The sequence below is a fragment of the Corvus moneduloides genome, chromosome 5, assembly GCF_009650955.1.
Source record: "Corvus moneduloides isolate bCorMon1 chromosome 5, bCorMon1.pri, whole genome shotgun sequence".
NCBI lineage: Eukaryota > Metazoa > Chordata > Aves > Passeriformes > Corvidae > Corvus > Corvus moneduloides.
This window is the reverse complement of record NC_045480.1, coordinates 36,409,494-36,434,705: the sequence shown is the minus strand read 5'-3', so window position 1 is coordinate 36,434,705 and position 25,212 is coordinate 36,409,494. Positions and strand designations below refer to the sequence as shown.

The 25,212-nt window shown below is 36.9% G+C and overlaps 1 protein-coding gene and 1 long non-coding RNA gene across 3 annotated transcripts in view; both read right to left on the bottom strand.

Annotated features, from left to right (window-relative positions):
- LOC116444766 overlaps positions 1-19,205 on the bottom strand; it is a 32,990-nt gene extending 13,785 nt beyond the window's left edge. For both annotated transcript variants that reach the window (XR_004240477.1, XR_004240476.1), the window contains exons 1-2: positions 18,765-19,205; positions 8,304-8,385 (exon numbers count right to left, since the gene is read on the bottom strand). This is a non-coding gene — a long non-coding RNA (uncharacterized LOC116444766). The remainder of the gene's footprint in view (positions 1-8,303; positions 8,386-18,764) is intronic.
- A 1,670-nt stretch (positions 19,206-20,875) lies between these two features.
- The window catches only part of GPM6A (glycoprotein M6A), a 121,510-nt gene continuing 117,173 nt past the window's right edge, over positions 20,876-25,212 (bottom strand). The window contains exon 7 of the mRNA XM_032109708.1: positions 20,876-23,117. Coding sequence (XP_031965599.1) covers positions 22,965-23,117 — 153 coding nt within the window. The 3' untranslated portion in view covers positions 20,876-22,964. The remainder of the gene's footprint in view (positions 23,118-25,212) is intronic.

Genomic DNA, 25,212 nt, shown 5'->3' with positions numbered 1-25,212 from the left:
CTATCAAAATGTGATAGATGAGTTTGCATCTGGAACATTAGGAAGAAGGAAACCAAACCTAAGGGAGTGATTTACTAAGTCAGGTCCAAAATAAATCTTTTTGCACAAACTTCAGAGACTTCTGGTTTAGTTTTGTTTTTTCTCAGCAGGATGGCCTTTACATGGGTTAGCTAGCTGCACCTGTTCTTTAGGATCAGTTCTCAAATATTTTGAACAGTTATGCGTTCTTATTCACTTCCCTTTCTGCAACTATGAATTGCAATAAAATTATTGGGATATGTATGTTTACTTAAAGCTATGTAACAAATTTTAATGTAACCATGATTGTTATGTTATCTGTCTACAGATCTCTCTGACTTATACACTTTTGCCTCCTTGATTATTTCTTCAGTGGCTTCTTAATTTTAAGTCAACTCTAACAGTGGCACTCTTGGGTTTCTTTCCTTATATATTTATCTGCTAAAAATTTGGGAAAAGCACTGTAGCCTTGTATTTTCCCATCTTTTGCTATCTCATCGCTTCTTAACTGAAAAGTCCTGATAAAAGTTGAGGATTCATTGCCAATATTTATTTTAATATTTCCTCAGATCATATTTAAAGACTTTCAGTTGTCTGCTTTTGGATAGAACAGCAACATTCTAATTTCACATTTTGCAGATCCGTATACCTTCATAAAAAAAAATAATATAAATGTCTTCTTGGTTCAATGCGGAATCTTCAGCAGCAAGACTTGGAGTATTATTAGATTTCAAAGTTATTTTTTTTCTCTTACTTTTGAAAGACAATTTCATAAAGGTAATCCAGAGCTCAAACCCTTTCCCTTTGAACTAGGCTGTAGTGTATTATAAATACACACATATACATATGCACACACACAAACACACACATATATATATATCTATCTCAATGTGTACACATTAGAAGCCTGTGTTCTGGGAGGACTGTCAGGGAATTTATTGAAGATGAGCACTGCCCATCCTTTATTAAACCTATAATTAACACAGAAGTGCTTATTTTCCTGAACATTACATGTGGCAAATCTGATTAAATGCTTACTTATCGCTCTTCATTGCACACAGATAGTGTCACACAGGGTTTTGGATGAAGTAAGGACTATGCAAAACACAGCATCTGGGCTCAGGGGGGAGCCACCATCCGGTTGAGGGGGAAGAGAAAAGCATTACACCCTTGCCAGCAGTACAATGGGAAGCTCAGGGAAGGAGAGGAGCTGGCGAGCTCAGATTTGGCAATGGCTGAACACTCTCACTGAAGGGAATCAACATCAGACAGAAAACAGAATCATCAGTTACATTAAGAATCAACAGAAGCATGAGGTGAAGAATGAGGCAGCAGAAGGATTTTGGCAAAAGGAGGCTGCTGGAAGGCTGCAGTACCCCAGTGAACAGTAAAAAGAAGAGGAGGCATGATGAGACCACTGCTCCCTTAACCACTGTCAGTGAGGGTGGCTAAACCTACCTACAGAAACAAGTGGGAATGAGTGGAAAGAACTCTATAGCTGAACTTCTACAAAAAGCTATTGTGAGACTCAGGTTCTAGCTCTGACGTGGAATTGAACATCCTTTTTTGGTGGGGAATCGAAGCTTTTCAAACATTGGTATGCAGTTGATGGACTAGAAATTGCCAGCGTTAAGAATTACTTGCTGTTGTCAACCAGCATGCATTACACTGCCTACTGGTGTGCTTTAAACTGTAAAGTACAGGCTTGAAAACTTTTGGCAAAAAATAACTCCGTGTATTTGTTATGAATAATCCTATTTGTATTAGCGGCTAACTTGAGGTGATCAGTAACACATGCAACAATGTTACCAGATAGACGCAAATCATAGAAACAGAATCCAATGTGTCGGAAGAGACCTCTGGAGATCTTCCAGTTTCAAGTTCCGGTTCAAATAAAGTCAAGTTGAAAGAGGTTGCTCCATCCTCAGTCTGAGGATGGAGATTTTACAGCCTTTCTAGGCAATCTTCTACAGTATTTCCCCAGAACAAACAAAATCTCACTGCCCCCGCAGTTAACCTATATTTCTCCATTCTTTCTCTTTCTGCAAAAATTTATTAGCTCCCAAGTTAATAAATTAAAAGTAATATCTATTTTTCACCAAATTACAGCTGCAGTATTTTTTGTTCATTTACTTAAACTGACATCCCACCCAGAATGAAAATAGAGCAAAATGTGTCCAAGTCTACATTTGGAGATGCCTTAGACATCTGCTGGCAATCTTCACTAAGCCATGTGCCAGAAGGTGCCACTCTTCTGGCAGAGGTGTGAATCCAGTTGCCTCAGGCACTTTGAAATTCAGGAGATGAACAGTGTTGCACCTTGATTCCCTAAGGACGCTGATCCAATATGCAACAACATACAAAAAGGAATCTATTTGAAATTGCCTGATTAGACAGAAAAAGGCCACCTTTTTCTGAACAGCCTTATGCAGGGATTCCAAACCAGCCCCACGCAGCCACCCTCTTGGCAACCGTGAAGAGGCACAAGAACACGGAGGTCTTGCGTGACAGTAATTGTGCATATGTTATTTTGTTTTGCTGGACAATAGATTGTCACTGTCAGTTGACTGTCACTTAACATCAATCAACTCATTAGAAGCTCTTGACTTTCTCATCCAAGCTACTCACAAGGTCTGGTAAAAGAATGCAGACAGTCCTGGGCTTTCATTCCCCCTCAGGAAACCGGAATAGGATCCAGGGAGTATTGTGCTGGTGAGGTGGTGAAGGCATGATTTGAGTTACCCCTGCAATCATGAATGACAGCATTGAGGAGGAAGGAAATAGTATGAAATTAGGTTGTTACTGTGAAAGAGGAGGACTAGCACCATGTATACAAACGCCAAGGCAAACTGCATTTGGGCACAACTCATCCAAAAAGTGGGGAAAAGGGGAAAACGGGAATAAAGGATGCATGGAGTTTTTCCTAGTCACCAGGCCGTTTGTACATCTTACCACAGTGTAATGCATTTTCCTTGGGTTAATTTTTGAATGTAGTCAAGAGCATACCTAAGAATATGAGTATCACAGGCCTAGGCAGGATGCTATAGATTGCTACAGCACATACCTGATGAGGTACAGCCCATTTCTGGCATGTGTCTGTTGCAGATGGATTTTTAAAATCTTTTAATTTTAGTTAAGTAAAAAAAAGTATAATCTCGAGATTGCAAAGCACAGCTTCAAGCCAACTCATTTTTTTCCCCAACCCCTGAGAAGGTTTCTACAAACCACACAAATTTCTAAGAGATTTCCAAAAGTACTTCAACCTCCACAGGAGGCTTCCCTGTATTCTATAATTCAAAGGCTCTCTCCAACCTTAAAATAGACAAGTCCTTGAAAAGGAGCCAATATATTATCATTCAGGTCCTAATCAGGTTCCACCACTCATTATTACTCTAACCATTTTCTGGAATCTTATCCAGGACACAGACTTCCAAAAGAACTGCTTTAAGACATGGGTTGGTGCAAACTTGATGGGAAATGTAGGATTCCATAGCTTTCTCTTTCTTATGATAAGGGAACCTGCTGTGCCAAGCCAAATGCCAATGCCTGATGCATACACAGGGAAAATAGGGAAACAGAGGGAAAAGCTGTCAGCCCATCTTGGATAAATCCAGCAATTACTTTTTGGACTCCTTTTCCTCAGCAGTGGGATCTTGTGCTGTAAAAGCAGTCCAAGTAAAATCGATCTGAGGTTAACCTTGCTGACTCACAATCATGTTGAAGAATAGGGTTCATCTGAGACACAATATATTGTTTTCACTGAAATACCCATGGGAATCCACTTATTTTCTATTGCTCCATTTTAATTTCTCAGGTGCAAACTATCAATTTCATATCAGGACAGAATGGTCCCTCTCTTATCTGCTTAACTCCCCAGATATTTGATATCAGAACCTAAACTCAACCTTTAATAGGAAAGAGTGAATAATAGAATTAATTAGACTTTATTGCTATTGTAAACTGTCCTGTGGTGCATAAACTATCCTTTTATTACTTTCTTGATTACAACAAAATTGTACTTGCCTGCTGTATCAAAGTTAATGACCCAAGAGTACGAATGGAGTTGGTAGCAGCTAATAAAACTGCTATTAAGGAAGGTACACAATTCGATAGCTTCAATTAATGTGTTTATGTCTTCCTGATAAAAAAAAGTATTCTGCCATCTACAATAAACTTTCATAATGAGAAGAATTGCAGAAGTTGTATAATGATGCATCTTTTTAAGTAATAGAATTGGCCAGTACAAACCATGATTCAGAAGACCAAGAGCAATAATTTAAAAATCAAATGTATAAGACAGAGCAATGATACAGAGGCCTGAAAAAATATGAATACTAGCTACTAGAACCACACTATGAATCCAAGCTTGAACACGCAATTTATAAGGAACTTCAGAATAGAATACTGAAAAATATGTTTATGGGCTTAAAAACCAATGAAAAGTATGCAATGAATCATAGAATTCGTAGAATTGCAGGGAAGGGAATATAAAAACAAACGCAACATATAAATCTATAAGGCCTGACCTAAACATATCGTGCTGCTTACAACTGGATACTCCAGTCCTGGGGTGACTGCATGACACTGTATTCCCTATCATCTGCCCTATGCCAGACATGAGTTCTGTGCCTTTAAAGCTACCTAAGTGGGAGGGGAGTAGCCTGTGGAATTCTTTCGGTGGCCTGTGTTCAAAAACAGAGGTAACTTGCTTGCTCTCACTGTGGCAGAGCCAAGGAAGCACCTTCTTGCTTTTCCTAGCTCTTGGCTCCTTTTCTCAGGAGAGACAGAGTTAAGAGCCTTTGTTTTTGGCTAGCCTGCTAGCTGAGGCAAGAACTTTTCCGGGGACTTTGGTTTTTCTTCTTCTCCTGGAACTGTTTGCTCCAGTCTGGAATACCATCACCAGGAGGCGCTACACCGCGGCCCAGAGGAGCCTACCCTGCACCCTAGCTCTGGAGGGAGAGAGCCACACCCACAGAAAGGACTTTGAATCTTCCCAGATCTACTTCATTGCAAGGAGTTTTACTATTTAACAGTAGTCATTCTTTTTTTGGTGCCTGCGTGCACCCTGATTGTTAAATAAATACGTTTTTTTCACTTTCCTCCAAGGAATTTCTTTCTGAACCTTGTGGGGTAGGGGCTGCTGAAATCTGCCTTCTATTAGAGGATACATTCATTTTGGACATTTCCTCCAATTTGTCTCAAACCAAGACAAATATGTCCCTAGCAACCAGATAAAAGAATAAAACCTATAGAAATGTCATCATAAAGAGACAATGTGTAATTAATAGATGCAGGCAGAATAGATCAAGAGTCACTGGTTTTGGATCCACAGCCTGTAACTTTTTGTCACGTAATGCGTCACCAGCACATGTACCAGTCACTAAACTTCCTGCCCAGTGTATTATCCTAATGCAAAATAGTGACTCTGGTGTTTTAAGGATGTAAAGAGCATAGTTTCCTATCTCAGATGCTGTTAAGGCCACAGAAAACATTGCCATGAGATAAGCACAGCATAGCGAGACAGGATGGCAATAACTCAAGCCTGGAAGAGGTGAGATCTGGCTAGAACATCCTGGGTAATGCATCCAGACAAAAATTCCCACCGTGGCAAACTGCATAATGAAGTAACTGCTTGTATGCACATCACCAGTCAAACAAAGACCACTCCAAGTTATAGGATAGATGGCATCTGCAACCACCAACCTCAACAAAAGGCCCCCTGAATATGCCTCCGTGGATACCTGGAACTTGGACTATAGTTTAAACCACCACAGCAGGAACTTGAGATAAGATAAATGTGGTACTGGCTGTCACCTCAGACCTAAGGAGAGGGTAACAAAGCTGGGGGAGAAGAATGTATGGGCTAATGGACACAAAGAATGCAGAATTTATGGGCCACAAAGAATGTGGAATTTATGGGCAACAAGGAAGGCCAACTCAGCAGCAGTGCTGAAACCAGCTCCGTCTGCATAAAAGGTAATTCCACCAGGGGGAGATCACAACCTACCAACCCAAGGCAAGAAACCCACTGATTCAAAAGAAGAGAAAGGCTGAGACTGGGACTAGTTAGCATTGGAAGCAAGGGAATCATTTAACCAACAGAATAAGAGAACCGTATAGCCAATGACCATTAATTCCTCTTTTTGCTAAAATGTATAAGTAGTGACCATCACTGAGAAACCTGAGGTGAAGAAGAGCCTCTGGATCCACAGGTAGAGATTATCTTCTCCTAAATCTCTCCGTCTCCTCCCCGCCCCATCCACCTCCCCATCTCTCCTTTTTTTTATATCTTTCTGTCTCTCTACATCACAATTTACTTTTAAATAAAATCTGTACTATTGACTTCAGCATATGATCCTGTTTGCATTTTAATTCAGGCAGAGACATATCTTAACAGATGTCAAGTGGAGTTTTGCTGATGAATCAGTTTGACACCAGAAGAGGTGTAAATGTTCTTCCTGACCTATCAAGACCCTCAGGGGGAAGTTTTTAGTGGCTCAGCTGAACACAGAGCACCTCAGCTCAACATCTGACCACCTACAAAATGACCTTTGAAGGAAGTAGAGGACTTGAGGAAACTTCATCTTATGTATTCCTCCTAGCAACCAAGGGGGTAACATTGTGAGAGTGAACATAATGAAACTAGTCATGGGGATCACATTTGCATTGTGATCCAACTGTGTGTTGTAACTGTTGTGACTAAGTTGTGATTGTGTGAGAAATTACCCAACCGTGCTGTTAAATGTAAATCCTGTGTAGAGTCAAGTACCTTCAAAAATGTAAACTTGGTATGAAAACATCAAACCCTTCCTGTGTGGAATATTTAAAAGATATGTTCAGAAAGTATTGGGCTGTGAAATAACCTGACACAGTTATGTATAATTAATCTAAACTGGAAACTTTTGTGTTCAATTTGCTAACAGGTAAATGCATGCAAGTCTCCTCTTGATTTGATTTTGGCCCATTCCTCTTGATTTAAGCCATTATAATGCAGTATTTATTCAATTTCTAATTGTGTGTAATGCAACACACAGTTAAATTAACATGGCTGATTAGTACTCTGGTTCTAAACCCGTGAACTTTCTATTCCCTGTAGCTCTTAATCAAGTTATTGCTTAACTTCCTCCTGAACAACAAAAGCTTTTAAAATCTCTTTCAGAAGAACAAGTGGGTGAGTTCTGAAAGAATTGTTGTCTCTGCTGTACTGAGGGCATGTCAAACTAATCAAAATCTTCTAGTAAAAAAACTCATTAATACCCTGAAGATGTAGACTCTCTTCTTCTAATTATACTTAGTTCATAATTTCTCCAGATCTGATTTACATGTATTATAATTTTTTCCATTTAATTTTCATTTATACTGTGCTGCAACAACCATACTTATTTGGATTCAGGATAACAAGATGAGGTTTTTATAAACCCCCATATTTTTCCATAATTATAAAACTAGAATGTTGACCCTTAAATGAAGGATAACAAAACATTAGGCAAATGAAGCATAAGTTTGATAATTTTAAATCAAACAAATGGAAAAATACTGAATTGAACCCTCTCAGGACCACTGCTAAACAGCCCTTAGGATTATACACTTCAAGTTATTAAAAGAAGCCTACATTTTATCCAACAGCACTCAGTGGAAAGCTATTCATGTGCTTTCATTAATATTTTATTTGAATCCCTGATTTGTAAGATGGAATTTTTCTTCCATAGACTAGACTTCATGCAGAAGTGCAAACTATAAACTGAGTCTTATAAAAGCAAACTTCTTGATATGAAACATTGTTTTATCCCCACCTTGTGGAAATTTTCTGCATATGTTACTACTTAGTTGAAAACTAAATTCATGGGTATGATCTGAATGATTCTAGTAATGTAGCTGTAGTAGGTAATGTATCCATAGAGATCCTCTTGCATCCACCTTGTCATGGAGTTTATAGCTCCAACATTAGGTGTTCAATTAGGTAAGCCTGAGCTGAATCTGTTTATAAGAAACCCCATGAAGGAGGACATGAGGGGAAGAGAGGAGATCACAGTATCAGAGCAGGTAAGAATTCATATTCAGGTTTTGTTCCAAAAACTGCTGATTCCAAACTTAAATCTGAAACACAGATAGTAAGAGATGAACTAAGATGAATTGATGTTGTAGGATACAATTATATTTCTGAGCATTAATCCCATCCATTCTAAAAACAATCCACTGGAGCATTGAATAATACATTTATACAAAAATAAACTGGGAACATGGACAAATAATATAAATTAAAAAATTAAAATCTTAATTCTTACCTTGATCTGGAGCTGAGACTCACAGTGCAAAACTTCTTTAGGTGACAGCTCCACTGTAAAATCCTCTCCTCCCTGTTCTCTTCTGGAAGAGAAAATATAATATCTTCTTGTATTTATTAGTCTGGAGAAATGCAGAAATGAAGAACGAAAGTGATCCCTGGCATCACGGCATTTGGCTCTCTGCTAGTATTAAAAATAGCATAGAATAATTTCAAAATCACGGTTAAGTTCTGTTTAAAAATATTTTTTCCCACTATTTTCCCATTAGAAGGTTGTTACAGAAAGGCTTCACATTAAAGGTTAGGAGTCTTTTTTTTCTAATTTCCAGCCTAAACTCAACCTGTTTAATTTTTACTTATTTATTTTTTTACTAGTGTTAGCTAATTGACTGAATAATTATTTGCCCTTTCCTAGTGTTGTTCATTGCCATTCAAGTTTTCTGTTAGAGGCAAAAACCAAAAACCCCTTAGCCCTGGTTTTCTTGTCAGAGTATGTCAGTTCCTTCATGGCCTCTTTTCCATTTACCTGGTCATCTTTGGAACATTTCCATGCATTTTTTTGCTAGAATCAACTCCTTTGAACTGCACAAAGTCCCCTCACACAGTGTCTCAGCTAAGACTTTACACAACGGAGTGCTATTATCATATTGAAGCATTTATTCTTAGTCAGCACAACAACAGAATCACAGTTCTGCAGGAGCTCTGTCCATTCTGCCTGTGTTCTGTATGTTCAGAAAAAAAAATTTTTCTCTCTTGAATTCTTTTTCTTGAATTTTTGTGTTTCCTTCATTTTGTTGGTAAAACTTTTTTTTTTTTTTTTCCTGATGTGGGACAGAAGAGAAACAATCAGCAGTAAAATGAGAGAAGGACATTTCACATTAATTTATAGCTAAAAGATACTGTATTTAAAATCGTATTCTTCCTAACTTTCTTTAGTGATGTTTCAAATCCAATATATATATAAATATGGTATTGCTTATTTACAAGTCCACAAAAGAGGGGAAATTTTATTACTCAGTTAAAAAAAAAAAAAAAAACCAAACCAACATAGACTGAAATAGTAGTCTTAATATTTTTGTAGTCAGTATGTTTTAATATTTTTGTAGTCAGTATGTTTCTTTCTTCTATTCTTTACTAGCTATTTTTTATTTCACGTTACAGACAAATAAATAAAAATTAAAATGTTGAGGTTTTTTCTGACTTTAGTGAGAGACAGAGTTTTGCTTCTTGTATAAAGCCTTCCAGTAGATTTTAAATCTCCTGCTTCAAGCTATATCTTAATGAAAGAATGTCAAGCATTTCAAAAGCCCAGAACACAAGCTACTGACACCATAAATTTTAACAAAAGGAAGATTACATAAACACATAAATAGAACAAGGCAAGGGACCATTATCTCAATATGACTTCAAGTGGTACAGACTGGCCACATCTGTGCTGCACAGCTCTGGGCTGTGCCTCTCCTCCAGCCTGGATATGGTGGCTTTACAGATACAGCATAATTGTTATTTTTTTAGGTATTTAAACTTCAGAGTGAAAGACATAAAATGAAGGCCATATTGTAATGCATCAGAATATTCTTACATGGGAAATTGAAGATGAGTGTTATAGATTTTATATGAAGAAATAACAGCAGCAGACTTCCTGAGGGACTGGTCAGGACTTCCTAAGATTTTTTATTTTAACAGACAAAACCTGGCACAGTCTCATCCATTTTGCCTAGTGCACCATCCCAGAAAAACAAGCCTTGGCATTGTCTGAAAATATATGAGTTGACAAACTGAATCAGCAGTTACAACCAGACATTGGGTGCTTAAGTTCACCTTTCACCATGTAGAATGCAATCTTAAGGGCAAAACACATAAACTGGCTTCCTATGGGACACTGTAGTTATATTTTCAGGTATGGAAAGTGAGTACTTCATTGGTGCACTTCTATGAGCTTGACAAATCATCAGAATTGGGTGCAGGGCTGGTGACAGAAGACAGAAAAAGCTTTGGGCTTAGGCTTATAATGCTTCTCTGATGCATCATAATATCCGTGATCTTTAATTATTTTATCATTATATAACAGTGAACACCTAGGTTTTATTTTCTCTTTTTCTGCAATAAACTTCTAAAAGCATATTTTATATGCCTAAATTCTGCAGAAAATCTGAAAGAAGCTCTGACCACATGTAATCATCAGCACCAGTGATCTGGAGGTATTCCTATTCAACTCTTTTCTGTTTTACATATTTAAACAGTAACCCCTGGCTTTTTATTCTTCAGTTACAAATTTTTCATTCACCCTACAAGACATGTGCTGCCTTTTGATATCCTGATAGGGAGAGGGAGAAATTCCTGCTTCCATCTCTTTGCTGAGGAAGTATGCTGTCTTTACTCTGGCTAAAGCAAGATTCTGACAGCTGTCTTTATTTCTTTTTTTTAGTAGCACAGCTATATTTTTATGTGGGTATGTAAGCAAGAGATTTTGGGAGTGGCAGCTACGTAAGCATATGTAGAGCAGAGACCTAAATAGACCTCCAGCTGACATTCTGGCATAGCATCTTATCCCACACTTGTTTTTATACCCTTTGAGTATTTGCACAAGAAAAAGGACAACACAAATTGTCTAGTATTGTCATTTTTATATGACTGTTAAATTAATCTGAAGGTTTGGTCATTAGGGTTTGGTATTCTTTTTCAATCTCACAAAAAATCCCCCATACTTGCTTAGAAACTGCATCAGATACTAAATATTTTATCCTTGTTTACCAAGTACAGTATTACAAAACTTACAAATTCCTGTCATTCTGTGGGATAACAGCAGGTGGCAGCAACACAACTTTTCAAAGACACGGCAGAGAAGTCCCGTCAGATATTTGGCATCCTTTTGCTACTTGCTAAAATTCTGATGTCACAAATCAATTCAGAAGAAAATACTTTTATTTCATTCTCTTTTCTGGTCTCATGGGATCTTCTTCCTCAGTCTCAATGACTGAGTCACTGCAAAGTTATGTACTTACGGGGCAAGATCTTTCATCTTTCTTTTCACTCCGTATTTCAAACTTACCATAGGTGTTCTCTGATGTCTGACTGTCAAGAGGTGTTCTATATATATGTCTCTTAACAGCTGAATGTTTTTATTTCTTATTCTTTTTATTATTATTTAAAAGTCCTGCTGAGTTTGTAAGTTCTCCAGAACTACCTTCTCTCGGGACTCTCGTCCGTGATCTCCAAATACAGCTAAATAGACTTATTTCTCTCATACTACTATATATTTTTGAGTGTTGTTTGTTTTTCATTTTTTTTTAATTCTTTCTTTCTCATTCAGATCTGTGCTCTAGTCTCGTATCAGGTTGGAAATTATCTCCATGCCTCAGTGGTTTTCCCATCCTGTCCAGTGCTTGAGGTATGACCCATCCCAGCTCTGTTTCCACTCTCACGGCTCCCTGCTACATGACACCGTTTTCTGATTCACTCCCTTTGCTGCTTTTACCCTGTCACCAATTTGTCTTGTCATGTCTTTCTCCTATCGCATCCTCTTTGCCTCACCAGCAATACCCATTTGTTCATTTTCCCAATAACTGCTTTGCATGTCCATCCACTCCATTGCCTGCACCAGTTCATTGGAACAGTCTGCTCTCCTCTCTCAGCCCTGGCTCTGAGACAGGCACACACAGACTGCCAGAATGATTAACAGCATTATGTGTAGCACACGTGGTTGTGTGGCAGTTAAGGAGAGACACTGTCACCATGAGCACAAGTACTGATATGTGGAAAATGTAGCGCACCAAATAAAATTATCAGATAAGTATATTATAAAACTATGTGCTGACAGTTCCTTTTCCTGTGTTTAGTGTCAGAAGCCAAGTTCCAGGACTCTTTCCAGACTGCAGATACTGCATGAATAATTATGAGATGTGTGCAAGAAGATACTTCACACATTTGGAGGATGAGAGAGGGGAACAGCGAAGTCAGTCTTTGACAGGTAACATGCTTTTAAACCCTGCCAATGTTTTCACTTGAGTCAGAAATTTTACTACAGATATTCTGTCTTTGAATTTGCCTAGTCACTTCTTCTGGTGCCTTATTCTGGACTTAGATATTAACTGACTGTGCAGCCAGTTATGAATCACTTTTAAGAGAAAAAGAAGTGATAAATACATATTTATGAAAAAGGAGGTTCTTGTTTTGGGGGATAAAAGTTTTTCTGAGGAAGCTCTGCAATTAATCTTAATAATTGGTTAAATCAAACAAGAAGACAACACATATTTACGCCAGCTGGTGTCATGCAGACAAGGTCTGTGGGCAAGTAAACTTGCATCTGTAAAGTAAGTAAGCATCTCCTAAAATTAAGCAGTGGCCAAGGCACATTTCCCAGACTTAAATCAAGAACAAATTTAGCAAGAATGCTATTTAGCTTGGAATTTCCTTCCTGGGAAGGGACTATACATTGTTAAACTGAATTAAGACAGAATTAAGAAAGTTACATGTTTGGTAAAGCAGCATTTAGTTCAATTTTTAAGGCTTTGCTCCTCTTGCCAAAATCTTGTTTCGATAATGACTTAATTCCTGATAAAATTCCCTCCCTACATTTGGAAAGCCAAAAAACAAGAACAACAACAACAACAAAAAAACCCCAAAAACCAAAAAGCAAAACCAAAAAAACCACCACAAAACAAAACCACAACACAGCTGAGTTGAATTAGTGCTTTTTAAAAAATATTTTCCATTTTTTTCACCTTTAGGAAGGCACCAGAAAGTGGAGTGGCAAGGTTCTCCTCTGCCCTAATTCTACCTGTTTTCCTTATTAAATCAGATCTGTATTTTAATTATCTGTAAAGAGGAAATGCTTTATCAAGAGAAGAGCTACAGGCGATGTATGTACCTGTTCCTCCAGCTGGGATCCAGAAGACCTACAGGATTTGACTGTGTTGTCTTCTTGCCAAGGAACAAGGCTGGAGGGTTGAGCCAGAGACAGCAGCACAGGGCTGGCTCTAAAGTCTACCCCACGCTGAGAAGCCCCAGCTAAAACACTGGAGATTAGAAGATGTAAGACTCACCTAAGTTTAGTAATCTGGTGGCATTTTGCATTTTTCAGGGTGTTTGATACCCTTGACAGGGCCAGCAGGTGCGAGATGTCACATTTGACACCGCTTCTGGAGCAGTAGGTGAAGACCAGCAGAGATATATCCTAAGGCCTCTAAAATTACCATAAATATCATCTGGTCTATCCCCCTCCATGTTCTGGGCTCTAACAGTAACACAGCTGAATTTTGGATAGCTGCTTGGCTAGCTAGACATAAGGCAGCTTAACAGGCAACTTTCATATCTGCAGAGATAATGCAGATCATTACCAAGATGAGTTGTCTCAGGATCCCATGCCTTTTTAATCAAAGACAGCTCTGCTCCACAGGAATTCAGAGCTGTGTTTGTTGCTTTAACGCCAAACAAGGCTTAGATACAGCTGGAAGCTGTTACTACTTAGTTTTACCACTCATGAGTTTAATTAAAAATATGTTTGTTCTAGAAAGTGACAAGTACTTCTAACAGGCTAGTATCCCTGTTTTCCCACCAGGTAAGGTAAGTGAGCATCATAAATAGTATTTTTATAAATTTTACCTGTAATATGCAAAAAAAAAAAATCGTTGTACTACAAAAATAAGTGTCATTTGAAGTGGGGGATGGTGGTGTGGTGATTTAAACTACCGTCTTGCAACGATAATTATGTGCAAATGCCACTTCTAAAGTAGGTGGAAAAACCTGCTTAAGATTAAAAAATCGCTTTAGAATAATGAGCAATGCCAAGAAGTCAGGTTCCCCGCTGAAATCCTCCCTGTTAATTCACTCCCATTTGCAAATGATAATTAAGGGCTGAATCTATTTATATATATATATATATATATATATACATATATAAAGACAGAGTGGTTGAATGTTTTTGAGCTATGCTACAGAATATTTTCTAAACATACAGAAGTAGAAAAGAAACAGATTTGTCTTCTGAAAGCGATTATTTAAAATCAGACCCTCTCAAAGCGATTTATTAGCCACGTTCTTCTGTTTTACATAGTTTTACCACCAGATGTCAGTACTCCACACATCCATGTCTGAGATTGATCATATCGTCATCCCTTTTACCGTTTTCCTCACTGACATTAAAAGCTATAAAATAATACTTTACGTGGATAATCTCCTTGTGTTGTGTTTTGGGGGGCGGTGGTGGTTGTGTTTATATGCAAAGATACTTTTATTTAATGAGGAATAAGCAAGAAAATCAGCATGCTCTCAATTTATCCACAATTGTGTCTACGAATAGAACACTCAGCTCTGTCATACAGGCACCAAAAAAAAAAAAAAATTTTTTTCCTTCCTTCAGGACTTTCACTGATGTTTAATTAAATTATATTAAAGAGGTGTGATTATGCCCACAGAGGGCCTGATCATAAAGAAACAAACTTGAACGCCAAAATTTCATAGAAAGATTGCTTGCAGCTATTTATAGCATATCTTGGCATGCAGTTGAGGACAGAAAAATATGTAAAATATTCAATTTCAGTGTCACCACAGCACTTGTACTTGATTCCACCTTTTTTTTATGAGTCTAATTATTTAATTAGAAGAAGGATTTGCTTTGAGCTTAAGGAATTTTGAAACATAATACTTCAAAAAGAAAGGGTAAGTACATTAAGTTATTTTAGTTCAATTTCTCAGTCTGAACAAATTCCTAGAAAGAAATAGAGCTGAAATGATTGCATTTTCAAAAATTCATATGGAAAAAATATTTTAAAATAATCAAGAATTATTTAAAATTACAAAGAAGTTCAACATCAAAAAATTAAATGCTATTGAAAAATTCTCTCATTTACTACACAGAAGAAATTAAGTTAGGTCACCTGTAAGTATATGAAGTCAGGACTGCAAGTGCCAAAATAAAAACACAGAATAAGTAATAATAATATCCAAAATATTTATCAAACTGTAATTTAGCACTATATTGCCCCAGCCTAGCATCAACCCAAAAAGTCAGTAGCCAAAACAATGCTGGATCAAACACAGATTTGTTTCCATTCAGTTTTCAGTTTCTACAATTTTTTTTGTCTATTTTCTTTCCAGATGGATTAAAGAAAACAGAACAACAGAACTATTATAAGGACTATGACCCTAGAAAGAAGTGCAGTCTTCTCAGTTAGCCTCCTGGGAAAACCTGTGACACAGAGTTCAACTCTAATCTTCTGGAACATAGTCAAATTGTCTGCATGTCTGTTCATAAATACCTGTTTGACAGATCTGGCCCAGGTACTAGTCCAGGAACTGAGTGGATTTTGTTCTCAAGAATTTAATCTAGTTAAAGAGATTAATGCAGATAACAAACTCTTACTGCTCCCCATGGCACACAGGGAAGCCTTTGGTAAGAAGAGAGGACTTTCACAGTTCAATGGCTCCTTCAATGCACGTGGTCTTCTCTTATATTTTAATAGAGTTGTATACAAATGGATATATGAATCTGTGTATTTGTTGTCAAAGTGCAAAAATTTCACATTGTACATTAATTACCAAGACATTTCTGAGTACTCTTAGTTGGTCTTGTATTTAAAAAAGGACATTCTTTTAATCTCTTCTAATAACAAACTTTTTTCCTTAGGTTTATCACTTCCTACAGTTCACTTAATTATATCACATAAATTATCGTATGAACCCACATTATTACTTTTAATATTTTTTTTATTGTGAACTTAGTGGATTTGTTTTTTTTCATCAGCTTCTTTGAACACTCTTCTCAGTTTAGGAAAATATTATTTTGTCTAATATCACTCTTTACTGTTTTGTTTGATCTTAAAGAAGAACAACAATAAATCTTGACTATCAGTTGAAAAGTATTGCATAGCACAAATTGGCCTAGGATTTATGGTAACATAATATATATAAATATTCCCCCACTTCCTGGTTTTCCCTTTATATTAGGAATATTGAAGGATGATAGAAATTTCTTTAAGGAGCTCAGGTTTTTCTCCTTCGTTTACATATTCTCCATAGTTCTTCTTCACAGGGTGGCTCACATTTGGATAATGAGGCTGAGAATGTGCTAGGAGGAGCATGATAAGTAACCATGTCGGGGGCTTAGCTGGGCACAGCATCACATTTATCTGAGCCAGGTAAGATTAATCCTAATGCCAGTCCCAGCCACTTGCAGCTGGAGCAAAGCAGACCTGCAGAGATGAAGGGGGAAACCAAGCCCAGCAGTGGCTTGCCCAGAGGCAGTGTTTGTGGGTGAAGGGAGCACCAGGAAAAGGGTTAGGAGAAAGCAAGCATGAAGACACAGCACCTGTGGATACACTCTGGAAGCTCTGCAGTGAAATAAAGAACAGTACTGAGCTTGCTAAAGAAAGACAAGGAAAAATATCTGCTCACGCATGTATTTCCGTGTGTTAAATGCTGAGACTAGTCCTATTAGGCTTAACATTTCTTTCAGAATGTTTGGAAGATATGTAGGTGAAAAAAAATAACACTCTGAAGCCCAGAGGCCCGCTATTATCAGAAAGCAAAACAAGATGAATGGGCTCATGAAGAAAAGTCAAAGCTTCTATTATCTCCTTAGATGATCTTATCATTTACAAAGTATCTGATAACTGTGCTAGAGTAAAATTAATGCCATTTCTTGTGTGAAAAATTTCACCTAATCATTGAATTTACTATTTTTCTTTAAGGCTGCCATTAACATTACTGTAGCATGGAGGTTAATTTAAAAAAAAATCTATTTTATTGGACTATATATTGTATGTATGTGTGTGTATATTTAAGAGATATGAAAAATGCAAGCACTTAACTTTAACTATTACATTGCAAAGAAACCTGACACATCTCACATATAAAAATCAGATTTTCCAGACTGATCACCATCAAATCCTTTTCGTCCTTGTGTTAGTGAAAAACAACCTTACTGCAGTGGGGCCAGGACTATGTCTGCAGCAGAGGTCCTCTTCTGCATCATCCCCTGAGCTGCTTTAAGTGACACAAACTCTACCCCATAGTTCCATGCATTGCATATGTCACATATCTGCTCTGCCACCATGTTACTCATGCTGGGAAGAGATCCTGAGAACACATGGCCAGATGACCAGTGACTGGGTCCTGCTGTGACCCAAGGTTTACAGGTTTCTCTTAGCCATCTGCTCCTTTCAGGGGAAACATGGCTTTAGACTGTCCAAAATCACTATGTTCCAAGTAGCATTTGCCCTTTGTACCTCATCAGAAACTCTCACTACTCCTAAAGCCCTAGTCCTGCAAGGCATACCTGTATATAATGCTTTAACTGAGGTACAGGTCTCAAGCCCAGCTTATTACCTTGCAGCTAGGGCTTACTAGGAAAGGAAAATCTTATATCTCCTTTTTTCTGCCTTCCTTCTTCTCTGCCCTCGTTCCTGTTTCCAAGCATGTGGTATATCACCACTCAGTGGCATCAGTACGTCCCCTCCTCAGTAGCAGCAAGTTATAAGTTGCTTCAGTTCCAATTCATATCATGGCACAAGGACCAGCATGTCATGGAGAAGCAAATAATGAAAGGAAAGCAGAAATATGAATTAAACACCTTAATGAGGTATCCAGGCTTTACCTGTTTCATACTTCAGAAGATGGCATCGGTATGAGACATTCAGCACTGCCTTCTTGGGAAAGGTTTCCATCTGCTTAGTCAGTTCAAACCAGACAGCTGATGAACCTGACAATTTTCCTCTGTGTCTAACCATGTGATTTAGTTTATTATTCCAAAAGGACAAAGTGGTGAGGGTGTGACTGTACATGCAACTAAACTAGCTGAATTGTAAAATTCCTGGAATTGATTTGCATGTTTTAACAGGGACATGAATTTGTTGAGGTTAATTTATTTTCCCATGAGATTTGTTCTAAAATTAATATTACAAAGAAATACATGTGAGTAAACTATTTAATAAAATGCAGGACTTACAGTCTCAGACACCGAAATATTCTCTATCAACCACAGGAAAGTGATTCATGCTAAGTATGGTTTTCCTGGACAACTAAGAAGAAAAAATATTTAGACCCTTTGAAAAACCTAGCTCTAATAATCCCTTTTCTATTTCTGTCTTGAGTAACTCAACATGTAGAACCATAGGAGATTCATGCAGGTCTCTTGGGTTTTGTGTTTTGTTTTGTTTTTTAATAACTCCTAAAGTAGATAAACCTGCCCCCAAACCATCCCTTTCGGTCACGGGAAGCTCAGCAGTGCCAATTCAAAGACCAACTGAAATGATCTTCCCTGGGGATCACATTTATTTGACCAACTCCACTTTACACAGGGAAAGAGTCCTCAGCAGCTTGTGGGCAGAACCCTTTTCTAAGGATAAATTTCTCCCTACAGAATAGCTGCAAACCTGGCTGATGCTTAGACTACTGCAAGCCAAAGATGATTCACTTCTCTACTAGTCACCATCTCTGCTGGTGTGCCAGCAGAGTCACTTACCTTTCTTCATCATTGCTGATAACTGTTAAACACAGAAGTAACTCTGTGATGTGTTGGGATCCTCTGCAGACACCTGAAAGAACAAGAAACTATAGTTGAAAATCTCATAATTCAGAAACTGCTAGATTCCTCCCTTGTGGAAAATACAAGTTAGAAGAATTTGTGTGGGACAGAAAGAGCTGCTAAATACACTGTGTGCTCTGGACTTGTTTGTTCCAATTGATATCTACCCAAAATGGAGGCAGTTCTGAAATGCGGTGTCACCTGGAGACATAAATTGGCTTGTTGCTTAACAATATAAATATATGTGGGGTTTCTGTACAACCCAATGAAAATAAAATGTTGGGATTTTTTTAAGACAGAGCTTGTATAAACACCCCCTTTCCTCCTGAGATGAAATTTATTATAGTCTAATCTTTTATGGTTTATAAACTGAGCTGTGCTCGTCAAAAAACCAGCTACTTAAATACTTGTGGTAACCCAAAAGTGAAAAATTGAAAAATGCATTGGACCTTGATGATGGAAAAGACTACAAACTGTTGCCATCTACTATTATAGGAAGTACAGTACAGAAATATTCTGTCCTAAAATATACTACATCAACTGAAAGTGAGTTGCAATCATGGTAATGTTCAATAAATACTTACAATCAATGCATACATTTTACAATTTAAATAATTGCATTAATGTAAGATTAAAATTTGCATATATAATTTAAAATTAGTTTATAGATATAGTTGATAGTTATAGTTGAAATCCTCTTACTTTAGGTCCTGTGGGAAAAAATATCATTAACTATTTAGAAATATTAAATAGGCAAATAATTTCAGTGTGTCTTGTTTTTAACTACATCACCTAACTATATGGCACATTGGCTTAAAAATTGCCATTCTCTCTACTATGGTGCACACAGTCAGCCCCACGTCTGCTGTGCACTGCTGTGCATTGTCTAAATCATGCTGATTTAATGTTTCATGTGCTTGTGCTCAAAGCAGAAATGCTGCTGCTGAGGGGAACACTCCTGCTGAGGGATAAAATAACCTTGTGCAAAAAAAGGGGGGTGATGTGAGTGGGAAACAGTAAGTAGGAAGGATGTCTACCTCAAAAAAATTTTTTAATCTGTTTTGTAACATGCTATTAGTAGCACTGATGGGGCATAATAAACGGTGATGAACATGCAAAACTGAGTATCTAGGGCTGGAATTCTCTTAAACTGAAAATTTTCTTTTAACTGCAGCCTTTTGTGCGGCTAAAACCAGCACCAAACAGGTTAACCTACGATGGTTTTCTTGTTTCTTAAAAGCACAACAGTTACAAGTTTAGGCTAAGCAAAAAAGAGGCTATAGAAATCAAGATCCATGCAGCCTACCTCAGGAAAAATCAGCTTAGGCTGTCAACAACCAGAGAAGACTCTGGAAAAAACCAAATATGTGCAGACTTTGAAGTGAATCACTTATGACTGATGTGCTGTGCTGTGCTATGGGAAGCTCCTCTACTCCCTTGGCTTGTGCTGCTTCTGAAAAATTGTTTGCCATTATGGCACAGGTTCTCATCGAGAGCACACAGAGAGCTACATAACAGCTAGTTAACTGAGAAGCAAACATATTGTGGAACTGTATTTTAAATAATTTTCCTTAGTGATATCACGTGAGCTGGCAGAGCTATAGGTCTCTCTTAACCATTTAAATTACTTTACATGCACTTAAGTAATGTAGTATTGTTATTGAGGTTTCAGAGTATTACCTACTGTAGTATCCATGAATCAGTATCCTCAGCAATATTCAAACTGCTGTCAGATCAGCTTCTGCTGAGCTGTTCCAAATGACACTGTAGTAACGTGAATCTTTCCCAATTGTTCTTTTGACTGATACGTCAAAAATACAGCAAGTGTGGCTCCTGTTACTTGGCACTTCCTAGACTATGAAACTCTGCTCTTAGAAAATATTTTACTCTCTTATTCTTAGGATATATGATTTCTGACACTAAATGCTGATTGAGAGGTATATTCAAAGCAATCTGTGCAATAGCAAGGTCCATAGGAGGAACAAGCTTCTTCCATTTCTGGTTACAATGACCTGTCCAGTAGAGGCAAAGAAAAACTACACAAAGAATTAACAAGAACACAAAGTACACAAGTGTGTTTATTACATTTTGCAAGCACTTTGTTCTACATTTCAAAAACGCCACCATCAAGCTGTTGGCACATTTATGTACAAAACAGATTAATGCCTGCTACAAAGCATTCTTTGTGAAAATACAAACTCTAATACCAGAGAAGAGCCAAAAGCATTAACATCATTACATGAGTTTAAAAGACATAGTTTTAAAAATCAGCACAAACATTTTAAGACACAAAACTGAAACACTACAATATAGAATCCAAAAAGAGGTTCCTAATACTTTTTGCAGAACTGTAATACCGGTACTGCACGTTATCAGAAAACTGTTGGCCCCGTAGGACAGCTTAAGTGTAAAAAAAATCCAAACCAAAACCAAAACCCCAAATCAAAAACACAACCAAAAAAACCCCAAAACAAGCAAAAGAAAAGAAAAAGAAAAAAACTCAACCAACTAATACTACTTAATGCATTATCATGCCACAAGTAACTATAGTATTACCTTCTACTTACTACAAGAATTGTTAAAAATTACTGATGATGCATGACTAGTAATAGTACAAAGAAGAGTTTTACTCAAGAAGTTTTATTAGAAATGCACTTACACTGAGAGAGAATTCACAATGGTCCAATAAGTGCACAAAACTACCTAAGATTTTTAACACTGACAAAAATGTCTTGTCAGGCTACATCACTTTAAAAGACACTTTACAGCATTCTTGTAGCATTAGAAATAGGCAACATAAAAAAAAAATCCACCAAATTTGGTCCAATAATACCGACTTTTCTTAAATAGGGTTTTTTGTTCTGTTTTTGATACAGGTAATTATTTCAAATTAAGATGAACTATCTTTCTGGTAAAATTTTCCTATCAAAATAAAGGTTCAAATATATTACTACACTTTGAAATAATAAGCTCTGTAGTGGTCTTTCACCTTACTTCAACGTAATACAGGTAAACCATTATGTGTAGGAAAGCTAGAAGCCAAGCTATAACATTTATGGAAGTCTCCTTTAATATATCTTTTACAGTTCAGACAGGTGCAATCCATTTAAATTTTTAAAGCAGGTAAAAAGACATCTGACTCCTATGGTCACTGCATTTTTGATATATTACTTTCATAAATGTAGCTAAGCAGTAATTTCTTACATCATCACATGGACAGCTCCAATTTAGCATAACCATCATTGAATTAAAGAGAGATTATTCTGTAGAAAACTATGAATAACTATATCACTTAATTAACAGTTGTCTATATACCATAACTCGTTAACAGGTAGCCGTGGTATTGAATTCCTTCAAAAGGCAAGTGGCCATGCATTGTTAGCACCACGGACTGCATGCTCACAATACAAACAGGAATTATCACCCATGGAACTTGAAACAAGAGAATATTCTTTAAAAACATCAATAATACAATGTTAACAAAGATAAGAAGCACTTTTTTCTTTTTTTCTTTTTTTTCTTTTTTCATTTTTTTTTCTTTTTTTTTACCCACTATTACAAATTTAGAAATTGCACCTTTGATTGTTTAAAACGTTCTTAGGACCTTCATTCAAGTTGGTCAGGGTCCCTCTGGCAGGTTTTCCATATATAAAGGAAAGTCATCAGAATGTTTTCTTTATATATTGTACATCATGTACAATGGTCCCTTTGAAGTATACCTGTAGTTAAAGTAGTTACTGAACTCAAAACTAAAAAGTATAAAAAGCTACTTTTTTTTCCAAAAACATATAAGAAACAATGCAAAAGGTGTTATGCATAACACATACAAAGTGATTAAAAAAATCAAACACATAGTTGTATTTGACAATAGTTTAGTATCCTTGATCTATCAGAACTAATTAGCTTAAAGGGATTCAGGAAAGGCTATTTAGGAGCTTTGTGGTATAGAATGGTCACACAAAGTAAGAACTAATTAAGAAACCAAGTGCTAGACAACCAAGAATTGTATGTAGGTGATATGTAAGTCACCTAAACTATCTTTTGTGAGAAGCACTTTCAATTGTTTTTAAAATGGTAGGATGGCCTTTAGTTAAACAACGAAGCATTCACATGTTAGGAAGTAAGACAAGGTTTCTTTTATGTGTAAGCATTGAGCCGCTCTTTAGAGCGAGTAGAATGAATATCATGCAGCTCTTGTTCCTCCTTTGATTTAATATCCTCATATTTTTGCATTCTGCAAGCATCTTTCACATAGGCCCAGTTGGCAGACAAGACCATGAGATAATGAACCTGTAAGAGAGGTAACACAGAGTTAAGCAACAGTAGAGGTAGTCAGAATAGAGCACGTTTAAACTTGAAGGCTGTAGAACAGAGACTGGTTTCTCATCAGGAGGAACTAGGCATTCTTATGTCAAGAAGTAATATAGGACCATGATGGCAAATTCAGGCTTCATTAATCTTCAGATTACTCATCTCACAGCTGTTACTGTTACTATAACTGGTAGTTGGTAGCAATGGTTAAAAAAACTAACCTAAAACCTGAAAAATCAACAAATCATCCCTACATTATTTTTCAGCTTGTCTGCAACTGTATGTGTAAAAATGCCTTCTGGTTATGTATTTATTGGACACTTTTCCCCACTGAAGAAGTATTTGTTGAAGTAGTTCTTAAAATAGAAATATGATACATCTTTAGATTGTATATCTAATACAATTACAGAAAGTTTTGCTTTTTACTTTCTTATTAAAGTTAGCATTGTCTTTCCACTTAGCCATGACTTACTTCTTTCAACTACAATTCTAGCTTTGTATTTAACTTGCTAATCTGTGGGAAAATTGCCATTAAGTGAAAAATAAGTTCAGTCAGGCAAAATATGACAAAATATAGTTGGCAAAAAAAAAAAAAAAAAAAAAAAAAAGAAAAGGATGGTCTCTGTACTCAGTCAGAAAATAAAAATGTTCCATGAGGGTATTCAACTGGTTGATGGTGAGACTCTATGAACACTTATTCCCTCCCTAGCAGACTTTCAGACACTTTCTGATGAGAGCGTCTCTTAAATTTATGTTAATCAACTTCCTTTTAGAGGCAATGGACAATTTTGTGAGATCCAAAATATTTCACCCCTCTTTAAGAAAGCAAGAAATTAGACTGGATTCAATTAATGGAAAATGGAATAATAATACAATAAATAATAACCACCTTGGGATTATGCAAATTCTCCTGTTCATGTTTTACTGTTGTAGATATGAGTATTTTAGATTCGTACTAAATAAACAGATCCATTTTAATATGTTTTTTCTCTTTTGGAAAAGCCAATGTTTGGATTTTTTTTTCCCCACAAATGTTTGTTAGCAATTGTTGCTGATTAGTACAGGCAAAAGTACATTTCTTAATCTGGATAACTAAGATCAAGGAAAGCATTCTGAAGCCCTTGTTTTTGCTATCTTTTTTATCCTCATGTTTTATGTCAAGCTTCCAACTAATCCTTATTTGAGGAAAACTGTCTGACTTGAGGAGCCAAAACATAGAAAGAAGGTCAGATAATCAGTCCTCTAGGAAAAAAAACCTAGAGAGTAGTATTTCTGCGTGTTTTTAGGAGTTTCTTAATATCTGTAGAACAGCACTACTAAGACAACCTGTGAGGATAGATTTTGGAGATGGCAGCATGTCGTATGTCACTCTGGAACACTCTCTGGTCATAATTTAGCACACAGGAAAAAGAAACACCTTCTATCCTAACTCAGCTCTTCCAAAAGCTTTCACCATGGGTAGTTTCTGGATCAGGCATTTCTAGATCAAACAAGAGACCCTAATCCTGAATCCCCACTGTACTGAACGAAATGCCTTAAATTTCCTCCATGGTAAAACTCTTGAGAAAAGTCAAAACAGTCTGGTAAACCTAACAATTCTGTCATCTCATTTACAGATTGCACCCAATGAAAACATGAATACTGGTCCTTTGAGGCTGAAATTTCAGTTAAAAATACAATCTGAAACTCAAACAGATTGTAGACATGAGAATTCTGAGAGTGGGAGGTATCTGAGCAGTGTACTCACATCTTCATGACCTTTTGAAACACATCTGCCAGAAATCCTTGCAACTGAAGAATCTGTGATAAAAATGGGATGATGTACGCACTTTTCTTATCCTCACAAAAATAATGACCCAGTAAGAGACAAATTTAAACTTAATGTCTTGCAGTTTCACTTGGGATTTTTCTTTTTTTATTAAAATATTAGATTATTTTGAAGATATATTGGTCACAGTCTGACCTTCATTAAACACCCATTTTTTGCTCATTCCTTCCATAAGAAGTTATAGGGCCAAGCTACTATAGTAACTGTTGAAAACTTGGAGTTCACATTCACTGTAAGTAGGAAGAC